Genomic DNA, 21,812 nt, shown 5'->3' on the forward strand with positions numbered 1-21,812 from the left:
ATACCAATATTGATTTCGGTTATAATACTTCTAGTAATAGAAATTTAAAATACAATTCATACACGATGTGAAATAAAAGTTAAAAAATTGGAATTTTTATTAGCCAAAACAGCAATAGATATGTTGCAAATACACTTGAAGATACCGTTATTTGTGATTTTCGGAAAGATTCATAGAGTAAATTTTCAACAACGTGGGTTTATGAATGAGGTAACTTAGGTTAATCTTTCTATAGACAAACCTTTAAGATACATTTTTTTCGCTTGAAAGGAAAACGAAACCCACTGAATTCCAAAAATAATATGTTTGATTTCAACAACTTAAAAATGCCTTCCCTATAGTAACACGCAATTCTTAATAAAATTCAAGCTCAATTTACGTACAACATGTAAAAGTATATCTTCGGAACTTTTTTGAAGTACATAGAAACCAAACGCGAGAACTCACAAGAATTATCGGCGTGTGCCGATTAGAACACCAGACACCTGTAGTGCAGTGACAGGTGTGACGAGCTTGTGGACCATAATTTCACACTTGGTAATTGTTTAGCGGTTATACTAAGCCACTCAATTCGTAATTCTCCGAACATGTTTCTAATCTTCTAAAGTCCTGTTTTAAGTGAAGATATGACTTGTGACACACGAATAGAAAGTAAAACCACAATGATCTCGATCATTTCACAATAATGACACAATAACAAAAAAAAATTGTTAGTGATAATAAAAAATAAATAAATAAAATTTGAAAAATTCATACACGAAAATTATTGCGAGTTAATAAGTTTTAGTATTAATTATGATTAATCACGATGAACTAAATTGTATGTTTTCTATATATATATAAAAAACGGAGCGAAAATGATGGTTTTAGTAAGAACCTATACTATGTACCTGTACATAAAGTATCAATTATATTATAATTGTTGCGAATCACTTTTATTTAATTTCACTGACAACGATCATATAAAAATTATATCTTTCTCAAGAATGTAATCGTCCGTTATCCCCGAGACCATGACATGTAAAATACCCTCGGGATAAAATCTGTATATGTAGAAGTTTGTTGCAGGCTCCAACACTGGTATTCATACGTGAGAGATTTAGTCTATTGTAGATCATGATGATTATAATATATTACTTTCTGAATTAAGTGTTCTTCATAACTTGAAGCGGGTTTTGTATAGAATATAATGCTTAGATTTTATCTCGGCACTCGGCCAACCGATTTTGATGTGGTTCGCGACATCATTTATTGGTTTTTACAAAAAATAACATGTTTGAATATCGTTTTTTTGTTCTTGGTACACTTTAACACCGAGTTTCACCACGTCAGCATTTGAACACCAAGAACTTTAACTCTGTACATGTACCACTTGTGATATATACTGAAATGACTAAAGTTTTATATACATGTATGACTAAAAAAAACACCCACATTTTATGTTAAATATTTTATTAGAAAATGTTTTTAGATAATGCAATGAACTTTCAAAATACATGTCAAATACAATTGATGTAATTCATATATATTCATAAATATATATGATCTCTAGCAATATAGTCTTTGGAAAAAACATTTGATTGTGTCACATGGATTCTAAAATAAAGAAATGCTTTAACAGCTTAATATTTAAATCACACGCTTCAGAAAAAAATATACGTTGAAATTTTATTGTTATCACATGAAAAAATCAGCAAATATGTTTTTTATCTTCTAAAAACCACCGTACTGTCTTCTTAAATAATGTTAAATAAATATAATGTTTATTATAAAAAATACCAAAGAAACTGTTGATGTAATACCATGTACTGACTTTCGTATGCGTGAAGTATCACTATCGAAATGGAGATCATTTACAAATCGTGTGCTTTTAACATGCATCTTATTGCCGTACTCAACAAGACAAACACCGTAACATGAATTAAATAACTTCCACAATTCCAATGATCGATGGTAAAATTATGGATTGATATACATGTATTAACTCGTTATGGTCATAAACGTGATAAAACTAACTTTCTGATAGCAAAACTTTAAAAGAATAGTTATCATTTATTTGAAAATATATTTATCTGTAAAAGATTGATGCATAGTAATAACAAGACATTTCGTAACTGTCTTGTAAATCTTACCTGTGCACGGAGAATGACTTGTCAATCATTCTTATCAACCAATGAAATACGCGCAAAGCCTTTCCGCGGCGTTTGATTGACAGCAACAATGCTCACTGAGGTGTGACGAACTTCAGTGTCATCTGCTTTGTATAAGGTGACTTGTCAATCTAACCGATGAAATTCGTACAAGTATTAAGATTTTATAAAAATCATTGAAATCACATTTTTGATAGAAACAGTAACCATAAAATAGGCCAGAGTGAAAAAAAAAATACTCAGTGACATGATATTAATGTGAAGACATGAAACTGCCGGTACATTTAACACCCATATTATATGGATGCCCTAAGATACGATATATTGCAGGTTTTTGACTATGCAACCAGTATCATTACACATAATTAGTGTTATTCCCACTTTTGATCAGTTTCATATGTGGAATTAGCCAGAGTTTCTATTGGCCTCGTCTGGCACACTACGATATGAAAACGTGGAATTCTCCGACAGCTGACAATAAAATCGGGAATGACATAACACTTACATATATGGATAAATGAGATGGTTATTTACCCCAGTATACCCATTTAGTCCCATCTAGGTGTTTTATTCAGTCCTTATAGACCCTCGCTTTACGCTAGTCAATATTTCATTCTGGATTCGACGCCATGTTGCTAACTATACATTGTAGGTCGCGGTCGGCCTAATTACCTAACCATGTGCGATGATACAACTTTTATTTCTATAGATTTTACCGCTTATAATTAAGAAATTATGAATTTTTGAATTTAATATAACAGGTTTTGTGAAATAATAAGCTTAGTTTTCTTGATTCAAACTACTTTAGAAGAAAAACACAATAAATTATATATGGTCTTTTCGGTCCATTGCGTTCCGATTCGGGTTGTTAGTCGTACTGTCACTTACAAAATGGCAGGTCAACAGCGTGAAATTTTGACTAGCGTAAAGCAAGGGTCTATACTGACGGAATAAAACACCTAGGTGGGACTAAATGGGTGATCTGGGGTAAATAAATATCTCATTTATCCATATTGGTAAGATACGTGCGATTTCACACCGGTTTTATTGTATTTACACCTTATATCTTAGCGACACCAAACGGTGACGGCACATTCAATGTTTTCATATAGTAGGCTAGTGCGTTCTGGCCCTACACCAGAAATGTATGCAAATTATATCCTTACTTGGATTAAAGTTGTTTGAAATGATAAATGATCATCACACAGTGATTCTTAGATCTACTACTCAAGAAATAACTTCCATCAAATCTACTTTCTTTTACCTGTCAGCGACACACAGCGGAATTTTTACAGTTCTTTATATATCTAAATATACTAGACATTATCTATGTCCCCTCTAGACTACGACTAGTGACAAAAAAAATCATCATATTTTCAAGCTAAGTAAAACTGATGTTTAATTCTACGGCATTTATAAGAGATGGAAACAATTAAAACCAATGGCAAATGGTTATACCGTACGTCCCTGGTCACATCGATCATAGCGTTGATGGGTGTCAGTTATATACATGTAATTACTCCATACCGATTCATATTACAGGTAAATTTTATCGCATGAGTCGGCACCGATGAGTCCTGCTGATCCTCTGTGATCCTCTGTGGTCCTCAGTGTCTCGATCGCGGAGGTTCACCGCGGCACGCTTGGTCACCGCGATCTTTGATGATTTAACCCCGGTGATCGATCGGCATAATTGGTCTATCACCAGGAAACACGGTGATTATTTCTCCATGTACACTCGTCACCATAAATCGCGGGGGAAAGGGTAAAAGTATTAAAAGCTACGATCCTTACTGTAGCTGTCAACAGCTGCCATCTAAATGTCGATTATATGCATCAGGGTCAGAGATAGAGGTCAACTCTACGCCCGAAAGTGTGTTAACAACTCGCGCAACCCAATCGACCAATCAGCAAGTGTTTCACTTGAACCAAGTCCCTGTGGAGAATGTGTTTCCCTGGTTTGTAGCTATTTTCCCGAGTAAATAAGACATGAAACGGGTACGTTATATATGATACGAGGATAAATAGTGTGTTGAGATTTAGAAAATCACAAATACACACTGTTACTGATGGCCGTTCTATGAAAGATATAGAAAAACTAAAATATGTTATGTTTCAGTGTGAGAGTGGATATGCATGCATGTATGCATGGGTGTATGGGTGTAAATGAAACGATAAATGAATATGAATATTGATACAATGAATAAGTTTTAAAATGTTGTATGTGAGGATATATGTGTATGTAGGAAAAATACCTTTTTACCCCAAAGAAAATTTTTTTTTTTTTCTGGCAAATTAAAAGCCCCCGTCCCCCTTTTGGAAAAAAAAATTTAAAAGTTGGTTTGAAATTGAAATAAAAATTAAAATTTTAAAAAAAATTTCCACCCCCAACGTTGGGTTTTTTTTCTTAAAAAGTTTCTTTTATTTTTTTTTTTTTTTTTTTTTTTTTTTTTTTTAAAAAAAAAAAAAAAAAAAAAAAAAACAAAATTTTTAAAATTACCCCTTTTACCTTCAAGCGCCCCCCAAGGGGAATTTTTTGACGGGGTTTCAAATAACAACTTCCCCGGAAATTTCGTTAACAAACTGGCAAAAAATAAAATTTTTAAAGCAATTTGTTTTCAATTGAAAAAGTTTGGAAAATTGCCCTGGGGGTAAAAATTTTCCCGGAAATGACTTTGGGAAAGGGGTCGTTATATAAAGGAAAAATTATTTTAGATTTAAAAAAAAAATTACCAGGGTTCCCCCGATGGCCGTTCTTGAAATTTGGGAAAAACTAAAGGGGATTTTTAAGGGGAGTTGGAGGATTTTTTGATGTTTTAAGGGTGTGGGGAAATTTGGGAAACCGGGGAAAGGGGAATTTTATGAAATGAATAAAGGGGGAAAAGTTTTTAAATGTTTATGTAAGGATAAAGGTTGATTAAATATATATAATATCAGAGTAGGGGAATTCCCCCAATTTTTAAAAATTGGAACCCCATTAAATGTTTTTATTTGCCCCCCTGTGGAGGAATGTGTTTCCATGGTTTTAAAACCTATTTTTAATAAAAAGAATAAAAACAACTTAAAATTTGACCGAAAAAATTTGGGTTTAAAGTTTAGAAAAACCCCAAAATTCCACTGGGTTTCGGGGCCAGGGTTGAAAAAAAAAAAGTTTTTTAGGTAAAAGGGGGTAAATATTAAGGGTTTTAAAATGAAAACGTTGAAAAAAATTTTTGCCCTAAAATCGAAAAATTTTTTCTGGGAAATTAGGGTAATTGGGAAAAAAAAGGGTGAAAAAGGGGCCTGAAAAAAACATTTTTTTTTCCCTTTTTTTTTGTAAATCTGTTTTTTTAACAAAAAAAAAAAAAAAAACTTAAAAAAAACAATTTGTTTTAAAAACCCCTTTAAAGGGTAAAACCCAAGGGGAATGCAAAAATTTTTTTTTGATAAACCCAAAACAGGAAAGGTTTTAATTAACTTTGAGGAAAACCGGCAAAAAAAATTAGTGTTACCTTTTTTTGTACTTTTGGGTAAAGTTAAAAAAAATTGAAAAGTGTTTTTCCTTTGGAAAAAAAACATTTCTTTAATTTTCTTAAATTTTACAAAAAAAAAAAAATAAAATTTCCCAAAAAGGTTCCCTTTAGAACAACCGGGGGTTTTTCCAGAAAAACCAAAATTTGAAAACCCCTTTAAAACGGGGGCAAAGTTATTTACCTTTGAAAAAAAAATATAACCAAGTGTCCCTTGGGTTAAATTGGGGGAAAGATCTTTAAAATTTTCGTTTTTCATTTTTGAGAAAAATTAAAAGGTTTCTTGAAAAACTTTTTTTCCCTTTTTCTTTTTTAAAATTTGTTTAAAATTCAAATTAAAAAAAATTTTTTTTTAAAATTTTAAAAAACATATTTTATTGGGGAAAATTTTGATTTTTTCATTTGTAAAAAAATTAAAATTTATTACCCAAACACGGAAATTTAAACTTTGGTTTTACAATTTAAGGGGTTTTAGTTTCTTTTCCCCAATTTTGGGGGAAAAATTGGGTTTTTTTAACTTGCATGCTTTTTGAAAAGGGTTTTGATTATTCAAAATTAAAAAAAAAAATTTTGTCATATTGGGAAGGGAAAAAAAAGGAAAAAAAAATTTATGGCCCCTTTTCCCCCCAAAAGGGGCCCCCAAAAAATTTATAAATTTTCGTAGTTTTTTTTTACCCGAGGGCGGGGTTTTTTTTTTTTTCTTTTTTTTTGGGAAGGATGGAAAAAAAAGAAATTTAAATATTTGCCTTTTTACCCCCCCCCCCCCCCCCCAAAACCCCCCCCCCCCCCCCCCCCCCCCCCCCCCCCCCCCCCCCCCCCCCCCACCTAAATCCGCCAGTGAGTACAGATAATTCGCCACTGGAACAATTATTAAAGACGTTATTTTTAAAACGAAAAGTAATTAAAAAGTTAAAATAGACAACTGATCATTTTGCAGCCCCCACATCATGACGATTGGATCATCCAGTAGCCAGACATTCCGGATACTAATTGGCAGGCTATGTGATGACAGCTTTATCTGGGAGTCATTTGTCAAACTCAGTAACCCTTATGTCTGGCCGTTTCTTATGCTTGTGTCGTGGCTTTTTTTCGGCCGCTTTTTGGTACAAAAAGATGCAATTTTAAGCGACTGAAGGATCTGGTTTCACATCTTTCTGTACCCAGAGACCTATATTGATTTAGTTTATAGGTGTCTGCTGTACCGTACTATGGAAAAAACTGTAGCATGAAAAAAAAGTGTTACAGTTTTTTCATTTCATTTTGCCATGCTCTTGTCGGCCATCGTAGTTTTGAGTAACACTCAAAAAGAATATTCGATTTCTGAAAAATAACGATATCGAAAGTAGCACTAGAATTTTCCCTGTTGCTATTTCTGATCAACCAATCAGGATCGTCTGATTTATCTAATCACGGGTGTCGCTCCAAGACGGACAGCAAAGTCCGAGAAGGATAGGGATCAGCCTTGTCTATAAAATGGCCAGCGACAACTTCAGAGAATCGCTACAGCCGTTCTGTATAGAAGTGGAAGGATTCCCGCCTGATACAAATGAGAACCAAGTGAAACAGATATTCCAAAATTGTTTGAAACTAGAACGAATTGTGGGCGTACAACTCAATCAAACAAAATGGCTGATATTGTTTGATGATAAAGTTGGTAAGAATGTGAGGGAGCCTGAAGTTGGTTCCGAGTTTCGAGTTCTGTTTAAGTAAACGGAATTTGGAACCAGTTCCGAGTTCCGTTTAAGAAAAACGGAACTAGGAACCAGTTCCGAGTTCCGTTTAAGAAAAACTGAAATACTATGAATTAGCTTTATTGATTAAGGTCCCAGTTCCGAGTTCCGTTTAAGAAAAAATGAAATACTATGTATTAGCTTTATTGATTAAGGTCCCAGTTCCGAGTTCCGTTTAAGAAAAACTGAAATACTATGTATTAGCTTTATTGATTAAGGTCCAAGTTCCGAGTTCCGTTTAAGAAAAACGGAACTGGGAACCAGTTCCGAGTTCCGTTTAAGAAAAACTGAATTACTATGTATTAGCTTTATTGATTAAGGTCCAAGTTCCGAGTTCCGTTTAAGAAAAACGGAACTGGGAACCAGTTCCGAGTTCTGTTTAAGAAAAACTGAATTACTATGTATTAGCTTTATTGATTAAGGTCCCAGTTCCGAGTTCCGTTTAAGAAAAGCGGAACTGGGAACCAGTTTCGAGTTCCGTTTAACAAGTTCCGAGTTCCGTTTAAGGTAATGTTGGTATTTATAAGCTTTACGGGTTTTGGTCCCAGTTCCGAGTTCCGTTTAGGAAAAACTGAAATACTATGTATTAGCTTTATTGATTAAGGTCCCAGTTCCGAGTTCCGTTTAAGAAAAACGGAACTGGGAACCAGTTCTGAGTTCCGTTTAACCAGTTCCGAGTTGCGTTTAAGAAAAACGGAACGTTTAACCAGTTCCGAGTTGCGTTTAAGAAAAACGGAACTCGGAACCAGTTCCGTTTAAGTTAAACTGAAATACTATGAATTAGCTTTATTGATTAAGGTCCCAGTTCCGAGTTCCGTTTAACCAGTTTCGAGTTCCGTTTAAGTAAAACTCGAAACCAGTTTCGAGTTCCGTTTAACAAGTTCCGAGTTCCGTTTAAGGTAATGTTGGTATTTATAAGCTTTACGGGTTTTGGTCCCAGTTCCGAGTTCCGTTTAGGAAAAACTGAAATACTATGTATTAGCTTTATTGATTAAGGTCCCAGTTCCGAGTTCCGTTTAAGAAAAACTGAAATATTATGTATTAGCTTTTTTGATTTTGGTCCCAGTTCCGAGTTCCGTTTAAGAAAAACGGAAATAGGAACCACTTCCGAGTTCCGTTTAACCAATTCCGAGTTCCGTTTAAGGTAATGTAAGTATGTAGAAGATTTACGGGTTTCGGTCCCAGTTCCGAGTTCCGTTAAAGAAAAACTGAAATATTAAGTATTAGCTTTATTGGTTTTGGTCCCAGTTCCGAGTTCCGTTTAAGATAAACGGTACTAGGAACCAGCTCCTAGTTCCGTTTAAGAAAATATTGCATGCGTTGTAACGTCTGGGGAAAAGGATAACAACACGACTGGTGTTGTAAAATTACGAGACATTGTTGCGTTGTAACCTCCAAGAGAGAATGTTGCAACGCAGTTTTCGTTCATGGTACATTTCTTTTCTTTTTTACCCTTTCCTAAATTACAAGTAGCTTGTTAAAGCAGCTTTCTAGATATCGCGAAATATGGGTCCATGGAGGGATATATGAGTTTTTATTTGTAGTTAATATATCTATATGTGTGAAGTTAAAGTACACAAACAAAGCAAAGTATATTTCATACACCATTTTGTTTTTCAATATGGCCTCTACTTGCTGAGGTGAAATGTCTATATGACGACTGGGAAAAAATCTTTAATTGGTATTACTGAAGTTTTATTCAACACAAATAAAAAAAATACAATTTCATTGAATAATATTGAACAGTTCTTTCATTGGTACCTGGAAACATAGAAATACGCGGGGTAGCAGGAAACGTCTAAGGAGCTGTTGCCAAAGGCCTTCCTTGTTATTCGCTGTCAATGATTAGACTAAATGATTAGATTAAATCTACAATTTGTGATATCACTAATTCGAATATATGGTTTAACGATATCATGAATTCTAATTTATGATATCATTTAATGAATAAATTATATCAACAATTCGTATTGATATCACTTTATTCCTTGAATTAATTATATCAGTAATGGAATTATTCATATAAATAAATCGAATAAATGATAACCATTAATTGTGTCTCCCCCGTAAGTTTCGGAGAGACATATTGCTTTGTTCTCGCGAGAAGGGGATGCTTGGGATTGCATTTGAGTTTTGTAAGTCAGAGCTCACATGCTCTGCTACTGAAAATATTAAATTTATTCATACGTTTGTTTCCGTGCGATAACCTGTATTCTTGTTAACAAATCGTCTCCATTTTTTTTTTTTTTTTTTTTGTATTTATTTTATTTTTCAAGTTTTTCAGCATAGTAAAATACAAAAATATAACCCATATACGTTTGTCTTAAACGGAACTCGGAACTGGGACCAAAACCCGTAATTCTTCTACATACCTACATTACCTTAAACGGATCTCGGAATTGGTTAAACGGAACTAGGAACTTGTTCCGAGTTCCGTTTTACTTAAACGGAACTCGGAACTGGGACCAAGTCCCATAAAGTTTATGCATAGTAGTTCGTTTGTCTTAAACGGAACTCGGAACTGGGACCAAAACCCGTAATTCTTCTACATACCTACATTACCTTAAACGGAACTCGGAATTGGTTAAACGGAACTCGGAACTGGTTCCGACTTAAACGGAACTCGGAACTGGTTCCGACTTAAACGGAACTCGGAACTGGGACCAAGTCCCGTAAAGTTTATGCATAGTAGTTCGTTTGTCTTAAACGGAACTCGGAACTGGGACCAAAACCCGTAATTCTTCTACATACCTACATTACCTTAAACGGAACTCGGAATTGGTTAAACGGAACTCGGAACTGGTTCCGACTTAAACGGAACTCGGAACTGGGACCAAGTCCCGTAAAGTTTATGCATAGTAGTTCGTTTGTCTTAAACGGAACTCGGAACTGGGACCAAAACCCGTAATTCTTCTACATACCTACATTACTTTAAACGGAACTCGGAATTGGTTAAACGGAACTAGGAACTGGTTCCGAGTTCCGTTTTACTTAAACGGATACCTACATTACCTTAAACGGAACTCGGAACTGGTTCCTAGTTCCGTTTATCTTAAACGGAACTCGGAACTGGGACCAAAACCAATCAAGCTAATACATAGTATTTCTGTTTTTCTTAAACGGAACTAGGAACTGGCACCAAAACCCGTAAAGCTAATACATTGAAGTTCCATTTTTCTTAAACGGAACTAGGAACTGGGACCAAGTCCCGTAAAGTTTATGCATAGTAGTTCGTTTGTCTTAAACGGAACTCGGAACTGGGACCAAAACCCGTAATTCTTCTACATACCTACATTACCTTAAACGGAACTCGGAATTGGTTAAACGAAACTAGGAACTGGTTCCTATTTTCGTTTATCTTAAACGGAACTCGGAACTGGGACCAAAACCAATCAATCTAATACATAGTATTTCTGTTTTTCTTAAACGGAACTAGGAACTGGCTCCAAAACCCGTAAAGCTAATACATTGAAGTTCCGTTTTTCTTAAACGGAACTCGGAACTGGTTCCTAGTTCCTTTTTTCTTAAACGGAACCCGAGTTCCGCTTATCCTAAACGGAACTCGGAACTTGTTAAACGGAACTCGGAACTGGTTACGAGTTCCGTTTTACATAAACGGAACTCGGAAGTAGTATAGGCGTCTCTTTATCCCCCAACTTGACCTACATTTGAGCGCGTCATTGACCCCTCACGTGACACCTGCGTGACCTACTTAACCTTGTGAAACTTTAAACCCCAGACCCCATGACGCCATTGACCCCCTCACGTAACACCTGCATGACCTAATTAACCTTATGAAACTTTAAACCCCAACTACATGTGAGCGCGTCATTTCCCCTCTCACGTGAACACCTGTGTGATCATGAAACTTTAACTCCAGACTCCCTGACGTCATAGACCCCCTCACGTAACACCTGCATGACCTAATTAACCTTATGAAACTTTAAACCCCAACTACATTTGAGCGCGTCTTTTCCCCTCTCACCTGAACACCCGTAATACCACTCGGACATGATTGAAATGTTCGCGTACAAGATAAACTGTTAAAATATGTTAATTAAGTTGTCGGTTTGAAAGGTGAAGAAAGAGAATTTTATTGATTGAATCATACGACCCTTTTATCAACTCAAGGAAGATATTTGTAAACATTCCTAATAAATTATTTTACATCATGAGTTGATAATAATCAAATTTATAGAATCTATTACTTTTACGTTCATCTATCTAAAACTCCTAATAAATTATTTTACATCATGAATTGATAATAATCCAATTTATAGAATACATTACTTTTACGTTCATCTATCTAAAACGTTACTTTTAATATGCGTTACCGTACGCGTGTCAGGGACTTGATTTACATAATTGGTTGCCGCGGCTAGGTCACACAAAGGAGTCTTGCGGCACACCACCATAGCTAAAAAGGTATCACTTACCACATTAAAAAATTAGTCGACAAGCTATATTTATTTTACAACCTATTAACAACATCTATTCAAGTATTATAATACGCATATTTCAACTTAAAATTCTTCTAAAAAATTGATAACTAAACTGTTTATATCTACAAATTCAAAATGATTTTTCGACACAACAGTATTAACTTGACGATCCGGTATTGTAGTAAGTGAAGAAAAATAACAATACTTTAATTAATGAACCCAATGTTTAGAGAGTTTGTTAAAGAAAATCAAATTACCTATGCATATTGCTAGGTGTAACATGTGCTTAAGTCATAGGTGATGAAGTAAATATGCGTTGTCCTAACAATAGGTCTCATGTACGCCCATCTCTATCGCAAAGTTAATGAGGCGTAACGCTATCACTATCTGTCGGCATAGTAAATTCTATACATTCATAAAACTGCTCAGTTACCTCAAGCTAATTTACATCTCAGTCAAAACATGAAAGGGGTCCAAATTGGGATAATAATTGCCCCACGACACCTGACAAAATAGACTTTGTTACCCTCGTCAATCCATCCAAAATATGCCGTGAAAAACGTAAAAGAAAATTATTTAATAGAGAAGAGAGAAAGAAGTATCAGAAAGTCTATACAAAGCGTGTCCTATTACCAGATATGGATACTGTACCCTACGGATTTTAGTTTCATTAATAAAAATGTTAGAACTTGAAATTTTTCTCGTTGTTTTTAGTGTAGTGTGCAAAGATAGTGTTCAACAAACGACAAAGAATGCAAGGATTAAATCGACAAAATTTATTCAATAAGGAATCCATTTAAATTTCTCTTTTAAACCGGGCGGCCCGTTTTTCAGTTTCCCTGACACGACCGTATTTCCGGATCCAGTCTGAGATTTTTTTGCAATAAATCCGATGGGTGTGTGTATGTCTTTCAGCACTTGGTAAAACTGTTTCTGTCCAATGAGTTCCTTTGACGAATGACTGGACACTGCATCTTTGATCAGGTCGACAATGTTAGATCCAGTAATGACATCTCCACGTACAATCAGCTCACCATTCATGTTCCAGTTTAACTCTTTTCCTCGGTGTTGCTTTAGGAAATTCAAAAGCCCCCAGGTTTTACGTAATCGGTTTCTAGGGACAATGTATTCCAAGGTAGACTCCATTCCATCTGTATCAGTGTTTTGACTGTTATCATCGGTTTCGTATACAGCGTTCTTTTCTCCGATTTCGTCTGTAGGGTTCTTGATGAGAGATTCGTACTTGAACTTGGGGATCAGTATCAATTCTTTAGCCATTGTTATTGATTAAAGGCAAGGCAGGTTTTATGAGGCGTGGCAGTAGAGCAATATGTCTCAATAAAGCTGTTTTCTTTCTAGTCCGACTGACTTGACGACTGGCAAGAGACCTAATGACTAATTTGTATCGCTTCAGCTTCTTTATATAAGCACCACTGACTGGAATATTGCTTTCTAAAATATTTTTAGCTATCAAGGCCAATACATCAAGTTGTGAGTCGGTCATGTATTGTACGACCCCCTTTCTTTGCTTAGGGTTAGCGATATACAAAAAGTTCAGGAAACCCGAATGCTGTGTTACACGTCCACTCATCTTGACAAGACTGACCTCCACTAATTATCGAAGGTCTTTTATACCTTTGGGACATACACAGTACAGTCTTCGTTGGGAAAGATGTTGGTACGTAGCTGATATTTTTTATCCGTATGAGGGCAGAGGTCAATCAAAAGATAACCGTAAGGTTTACTGGTCGCTTTCTCGTATGCGTCTTTGAAATAAGAGGACTGACCAGGAAGTATCTGAGAACCAAAGGTCAACACCTGTCTCGCATCTCGATAGTTACGGAATAACACGATGTTCATGCAATTCAAAGATATAGATCGTGCATATTTCCCTGGAGGATAGAGGTTTTGTGTCAGGTAAACACACGTAATGTTTCGATGATGTGACGTCACAGTGAATAACTGAACGCATTCTTCGGACTGGGTAATTTTGAGCATCAAGTCGTCCAACACGATTATCATGTGTCGCACTCCATCAGAGTAATCTTCGATCTGGTCTTTGTCTGGTAAACCTTGGTGCAAGATGACTCCATTGTTTTTCAAATCGTCGAATATGGGTTGATATTCCATGTAAGCATAAACGATCCTGTCTGGTGGCGTTGTAAACATACCCTTTGCATTGTCTATGAGTCGTTTGGTGAAATACGTCTTACCACTTTGTGTGGCACCGCTGATGAGGATAGTCGTAGGAGAGGTAAAGGGGAGTAAACTCTCTGTCTCCCGCCACGAGGATACGGCAGTATTTGTGATTAGTTTCTGTGGATGTATTGACTTTATGTGACGAGTTAATGAGTCTACTCTCGAAAACGACATGGGGCAAAGCGAGCATATACATGTCTTGTCGGGACTATGTTTCGATTCCATGTGCCTGTTATAGTTGAATGTTTTATCGAATTGTATATCACACAAAGTACAATGATGAGACATGTTTCTACATCCGATGCAAAATTCCCAATGAACACGTAACTTTAAACGACCATTTATGTAGGAAAATGATGTAGTGTGGAGCCGTGTGGAGCCGTGTGGAGCCGTGTGGAGCCGTGTGGAGCCAGTGTGGAGCCGTGTGGAGTCAGTGTGGAGTCAGTGTGGAGCCGTGTGGAGCCAGTGTGGAGCCGTATGGGGCCAGTGTGGAGCCGTGTGGAGCCAGTGTGGAGCCAGTGTGGAGCCGTGTGGAGCCAGTGTGGAGCCGTGTGGAGCCAGTGTGGAGCCAGTGTGGAGCCAGTGTGGAGCCGTGTGGAGCCAGTGTGGAGCCGTGTGGAGCCGTGTGGAGCCAGTGTGGAGCAGTGTGGAGCCGTGTGGAGCCAGTGTTGTGCAGGATGTTTATATTGGGGGTAATATAGTCAATACAAAATAACAACGCATCATATACAATTTCATTTTTATTCAAAGTATTGATATACATGTACATATTCTAAAACATTAGAATCATTGCCTCGCTTGTCATTTGTAAAGTGCTGTACAATATCTTTCATAGACAAATTATGACATTTCATTAGTAAATAATTGAGAACATAATATCCGCACACTTGAGAATTGTTCTGCTGTAATGTAACATTATTCCAAATATACGAATGAGTGTTACGCTCTATAAAGTTTATGAACTGTTCGTTGTAATGATCTGGAGCATGTCCGAAACTGTCAAAGAATTCTGCATTTTCAGCATCTCGGAAGTAAATTGCAACCCAGTGCTGGCCCGGTTTTGATGACGGATCCGTATTTACGATGTATGCACAGGGAAACAACGGTACGTGGACAGGGAGTGTGTTCATAGCATGTATCCTCTTCACAATGTCTTTCAAACAGGTACCTTTTACCATAGTTGATAATACCTCCGTGTTCATAGTCTTGCGTAATTGACCTCTCATGATTCGGTTATTTCGATGAGCGCAGGGAATGTTGCAAAAGCCACGCAATTCAAATTTTCGACAGTGTTTGTTTCGAATTTAACCTCCAATCTGATGTTGCCTTGATGCACCAGGTTTATATACTCCCCTCCAAGGTCGGAGGGTGCGAGATCGAAGGCGTACATGGCATGTCCCATAGTAAAAGTATCTCTGTTGATCATCAGACCTTCATTTTGGTTCCATTTTCCGGCCACATCAAATAAGCTGCAGAAGGGGGTCACGTTATTCCTGTTATCTCCTACATCCATTTTCATGGGGCGAGCAGGCATGCTTTCTCCGTTGACGTAAAGGGTCACTTCTTGTGCCAAATTGACGAAATTGAAAGGGTTTTTGGTATAATCACCATTCACGGCAGCCTGTTTGACAAATGCGAATACGGCTTTCGTCGGCATGTTATTAGCCCATACGTTCTGCCATATAAAGGAGCCGGCGCCAGATCCGACAGTATTCATCTTGACCTCCGTTCTGACCAATGGGTATTTGGCAGTGGTGTCTTTTAATAACTTGGCATGATTCACCAAAACACCGCTGTCCACTTTGATCATACATGCCTTAAAAGCCACGTCCAATATCTCCAACTTGTAACTGGGATCCGTTTCATCACTCATCAGAAAAAAGGAGCTTTACTTTTAAATAGCTTTAACTGTAAGTCGACACCATTAAGAAGATACTTGTCGATTCCGAAGATATCTTCGTATAAAGGTCCTTCCATATCGAAAGTCTTACTTTCTTCAGTGAAAGCATACCTCTTCTTTAATCCTCCGTTCGTTCCAGTTACGATGGGTTTGGCATCGTCCATGTCGTAATCGTCCAAGTAAAACATTTGGGAGGTGAGTTGTGATTTTGTGGCATCAGTTCCACCCGACAATATGGTTTTCAGGTAAGCCTTCTAAGGGTAGTTGTTGGTGTTGAGGGATACCAATTTACCATTCATATAAGTATCGATCTGTGACCACATACTCTGTAATAATAAATTGATGATACCCGTTTTCTCGTTCTCGGCTAAAATAGAGTCGTCGGCTTTTTTGACCCGGCATTTGACATACAACCTAGACTTGTGTAAGTCAATATATCTGTCACCGGATCCGGGTACGTATATTTCTATAGGTGCGTCGGAAGTATTGAAAGAAGACATAGGTCGACATTCCGAAAAGTAGACTTTTTCTATCGCTACCTGATTGGGTGGGACGGTAAAGATAGACAGAGCGGCCGGTAATCCAATATGGTTAACGTTGTCACTGAGAAAAGACATTATTCAGGAGAGTGCGTCTATCGGTTCTTCTTTCTGTTTTTGCTAGATGATGTTGTTCCTTTGCCTTTCCTTTTCAGACTGGTGGTCGTCTTGGACATTGTCTTATTTATAGGTACGTGAGGTATGTTATGTTTGGCGGCTTTTTTAACATTTTCTTTGGCTCTTTCCAGCACAGCATCCATTGGTGTGCTCCGTTTTCCTAACTTAGTACCACTGTTTGATTGGTAAATGACAGGAATCATGTACGGTTTGTTAGTGTACATACCAGCGAAACCACCACCCGTTTGACGTCCTCTATACTGACCTGGGTGTACCTTCCCTTCTTTTAAGTCTTTAAAAAACTGTTCCCAAACCTTGGGGTCAGACACGTACGGAGATCCAATCATGATTGATAAAAATGACGTTTTCTCAAAACCAGCGTCACCGACAGAGTTCCTTCATCAAATGACACCGGTTTGTTTTTAGTGTCCTTTATATAGACATGGACGTCTTGAAACTGACCGAGCCTAACGGGGACCTCGTACGGGTAAGGGAATATGATATTTCCCGCATTTTTAATGTAAACCGATCTCAGTAGGGGTAATTCTGCGTCTCCTACCATAGTTTCGTCACAAAGATTACAACAAATCATATATTCTTTGGAAAACGAGGGTTTCTTCTTTCCACGATGAAATGTTAATTCCATAAGAGAGATCGTCCAGTGTCCATCTAATGTCAATGGTCTCGAAAGGTGTATTCGAAAATCCCCTGCATTGTTATTCGGGTATAACTTAGGACTATCCGAAGACCTCAGTACCATTCGCGTTCCCATGTTTCTGTGGCAAACCGTTGAATACTCCATCGTATTTATACCATGTCTTGTTCTGGAATCCAGGAATTGAACTTTGATGGCCAACCCAACCATTTCACGTACACTTCTGTCGTACCAGATCTTTTTCTTTTCCTCAATACTTTTTCCACATGATATTTAGTCTTGGCATCGGCATTCACCTTTTGCATTTCTTTTTCATAAAAGGTTCCAGATATCTCATCGTTTGCAAAATCTTTTAATTTATAAACAGGTATACCTTGTCTCAAGTATCTCCGATCTACGATAAATAGTTCGTCGGTCCATTTTTGTTGATAGTCTCTCTGAAACGTTCGTTTGATGTGTGAGATTCTGACTTTATCACCTATCTTAAATTTATACGGATTTTTGTTCTTTTGGCTTGATATACGTTTTACGTCTTTTTTACGCACCAAATATTTCAGATATCGTACTTCGTCTTGGTTTGATTTTCTCACGCTAGAGGGAGACAATCCACTCAGTGACCTATGTGGTCTATTATTGTAATTTGAAACTAGATCCTGGAGTATATCGATGTATCTATACGTTTGCTTTGACGTAAAATATCTGTACATCAAATTTTTAAGTGTTCTTATTACCCGTTCGGCGTAATTAGCCTGGGTGGAATTCTGGGTATAATGTACCCGTATGCTTTCTCCTTCCAGGTATTTCCTGACATGCGCATTACGGAACTCTGCTCCCTTGTCAAAAAGAACTGTACTTGCTTTTCTTCCTTTTATAAATATAGATTTTAGTGCGTTGACGACGGTTTTACCCAATTTGTTTTTCAATGGTACTACCCATAGAAACTTTGAGAAAACATCAATTAGTATTAAAAGATATTTAATACCGTCATTGAACGATGTCAAATTTTGAACGTCTGCCAAGTCTCCGTCAAATAACGAGTCGATTCCTTCTACTACTACTCGATTCTTCTTAAATTTTGTGATCAAGTCTTTCTGTAAACTGTAAGCGTCTTGATCTTGAAGCCATTGAGTTATCCTGCGTATGCCGATTTTAACCTTTCCTTCTTTACGTACAACTTGATACAATTTTTTGGGTCCAGCGAAAGATCCCGGATGTTTTGTATCGTACCAGATCCTATTGAGATAGTCCTTCCAGTTAGGCATTCTCACATCTTGTGAGCGGCTACATTATGTTGTTTCCTTTTATATATAATAACAAACACTTAGATTACAATATATATATATTTTATTATTTACAAACAATATACACTCATTTTGCTTTTCTAATGGACACGTTGATGTTGTTAAGTATTCGCTGTAAATAATTCCACTGTCTGGTGTTTAAGCCAATACCACGAATGGTGGCTTTTCCGTTGATGAATTGTCTCAAGTCAACGAGTACACGTCCTTGGTATCGACACACGGAAGCAAAGTAGCCGTCGGGTAATGGATACTGTTTCAAGCTGCTACACAGTGTTGTATTCAGGTTTGGTAATGCTTCAGAATTCGTAGCATTTGTCACGATCTTGATGCAGTCCGATGTCTCTTTACTTTCTGCTGCCATATTTTCTGTTACAGCCAGAGATGTCGTGGTCAATATAATCAAGGCAAGTACTCCAACACATTTCACGATACGGACGTGAAGACGGTACCTTTCGTACACGGAATTTAAACTGGACATCATACTTTCGTTCATATCTGGTACGACGACACTGTCGAATGAATTCGTCCTGGAGATCATTGTTCCTTAATCAGTTTCCACAGAATTATGTTTTTTTGTGTGCAAGACCCTTTTATATACAGTTCACATATCCCAGCACGTATGATTCGGGTGACATTTGTCGTTTGTTGAACACTATCTTTGCACACTACACTAAAAACAACGAGAAAAATTTCAAGTTCTAACATTTTTATTAATGAAACTAAAATCCGTAGGGTACAGTATCCATATCTGGTAATAGGACACGCTTTGTATAGACTTTCTGATACTTCTTTCTCTCTTCTCTATTAAATAATTTTCTTTTACGTTTTTCACGGCATATTTTGGATGGATTGACGAGGGTAACAAAGTCTATTTTGTCAGGTGTCGTGGGGCAATTATTATCCCAATTTGGACCCCTTTCATGTTTTGACTGAGATGTAAATTAGCTTGAGGTAACTGAGCAGTTTTATGAATGTATAGAATTTACTATGCCGACAGATAGTGATAGCGTTACGCCTCATTAACTTTGCGATAGAGATGGGCGTACATGAGACCTATTGTTAGGACAACGCATATTTACTTCATCACCGATGACTTAAGCACATGTTACACCTAGCAATATGCATAGGTAATTTGATTTTCTTTAACAAACTCTCTAAACATTGGGTTCATTAATTAAAGTATTGTTATTTTTCTTCACTTACTACAATACCGGATCGTCAAGTTAATACTGTTGTGTCGAAAAATCATTTTGAATTTGTAGATATAAACAGTTTAGTTATCAATTTTTTAGAAGAATTTTAAGTTGAAATATGCGTATTATAATACTTGAATAGATGTTGTTAATAGGTTGTAAAATAAATATAGCTTGCCGACTAATGTTTTAATGTGGTAAGTGATACCTTTTTAGCTATGGTGGTGTGCCGCAAGACTCCTTTGTGTGACCTAGCCGCGGCAACCAATTATGTAAATCAAGTCCCTGACACGCGTACGGTAACGCATATTAAAAGTAACGTTTTAGATAGATGAACGTAAAAGTAATGTATTCTATAAATTGGATTATTATCAATTCATGATGTAAAATAATTCATTAGGAGTTTTAGATAGATGAACGTAAAAGTAATAGATTCTATAAATTTGATTATTATCAACTCATGATGTAAAATAATTTATTAGGAATGTTTACAAATATCTTCCTTGAGTTGATAAAAGGGATCGTATTGATTCAATCAATAAAATTCTCTTTCTTCACCTTTCAAACCGACAACTTAATTAACATATTTTAACAGTTTATCTTGTACGCGAACATTTCAATCATGTCCGAGTGGTATTACAGGTGTTCAGGTGAGAGGGGAAAAGACGCGCTCAAATGTAGTTGGGGTTTAAAGTTTCATAAGGTTAATTAGGTCATGCAGGTGTTACGTGAGGGGGTCTATGACGTCAGGGAGTCTGGGGTTAAAGTTTCATGATCACACAGGTGTTCACGTGAGAGGGGAAATGACGCGCTCACATGTAGTTGGGGTTTAAAGTTTCATAAGGTTAATTAGGTCATGCAGGTGTTACGTGAGGGGGTCAATGGCGTCATGGGGTCTGGGGTTTAAAGTTTCACAAGGTTAAGTAGGTCACGCAGCTGTCACGTGAGGGGTCAATGACGCGCTCAAATGTAGGTCAAGTTGGGGGATAAAGAGACGCCTATACTACTCTCGGAATTGGTTACGAGTTCCGTTTTACTTAAACGGAACTCGGAACTGGTTCCGAGTTCTGTTTTATCTTAAACGGAACTAGGAACTGGGACCAAAATCAAAAAAGCTAATACATAATATTTCAGTTTTTTTTTTTAAACGGAACTCGGAACTTGGACCTTAATCAATAAAGCCAATACATAGTACTTCAGTTTTTCCTAAACGGACCTCGGAACTGAGACCTTAATCAATAAAGCTAATTCATAGTATTTCAGTTTTTCTTAAACGGAACTCGGAACTGGTTCCCAGTTCCGTTTTTCTTAAACGGAACTCGGAACTGGGACCTTAATCAATAAAGCTAATTCATAGTATTTCAGTTTTTCTTAAACGGAACTCGGAACTGGTTCCCAATTCCGTTTTTCTTAAACGGAACTCGGAACTTGGACCTTAATCAATAAAGCTAATACATAGTATTTCAGTTTTTCTTAAACGGAACTCGGAACTGGGACCTTAATCAATAAAGCTAATACATAGTATTTCAGTTTTTCTTAAATGGAACTCGGAACTGCGACCTTAATCAATAAAGCTAATTCATAGTATTTCAGTTTTTCTTAAACGGAACTCGGAACTGGGACCTTAATCAATAAAGCTAATACATAGTATTTCAGTTTTTCTTAAACGGAACTCGGAACCAACTTCAGGCTCCCGAATGTGAAGGCGTTTATTTTTTATGTAATGTCGCTTTAAAAATATAATTGCCAACAATTTATTGAAACATTTTCAATGGTCTGCTGACGTCCTTCAAATGTTTCGAATCTTTAAGAAAAAACTCCGTGTCTTAAAACAACTCAAATCAAAAACGAAAGTAGAAAATCCTTTTGAAGTTTTTCGTACGAACGAGCGTTTTTTTCGAGTTCAGCAGTCTATTGACGTAATACATATATGTACTAAGATATATTTCGAATGCATCGAAAAGTGTTCCAGCGTTTTAACCTCATCAATCCAAAACGAAAGTAGACAAAAAAAAATGTACTCGCATTATCACTAAATTAATGGACCCCCCCCCCCCCCCCCCCCCCCCCCCTTTCG

The 21,812-nt window shown here is 36.8% G+C and overlaps 1 protein-coding gene across 1 annotated transcript in view; it reads left to right on the forward strand.

Moving 5' to 3' along the window:
• Nucleotides 1–7,092: 7,092 nt before the first annotated feature.
• The window catches only part of LOC117339940 (glutenin, high molecular weight subunit PW212-like), a 41,056-nt gene continuing 26,336 nt past the window's right edge, over nucleotides 7,093–21,812 (forward strand). Inside the window, exon 1 of the mRNA XM_033901658.1 lies at nucleotides 7,093–7,313. Within this exon, the coding sequence (XP_033757549.1) occupies nucleotides 7,133–7,313 (181 nt within the window). The 5' untranslated portion in view covers nucleotides 7,093–7,132. The remainder of the gene's footprint in view (nucleotides 7,314–21,812) is intronic.

Source organism: Pecten maximus, chromosome 12 (genome assembly GCF_902652985.1).
Source record: "Pecten maximus chromosome 12, xPecMax1.1, whole genome shotgun sequence".
NCBI classification, from domain to species: Eukaryota; Metazoa; Mollusca; class Bivalvia; order Pectinida; family Pectinidae; genus Pecten; species Pecten maximus.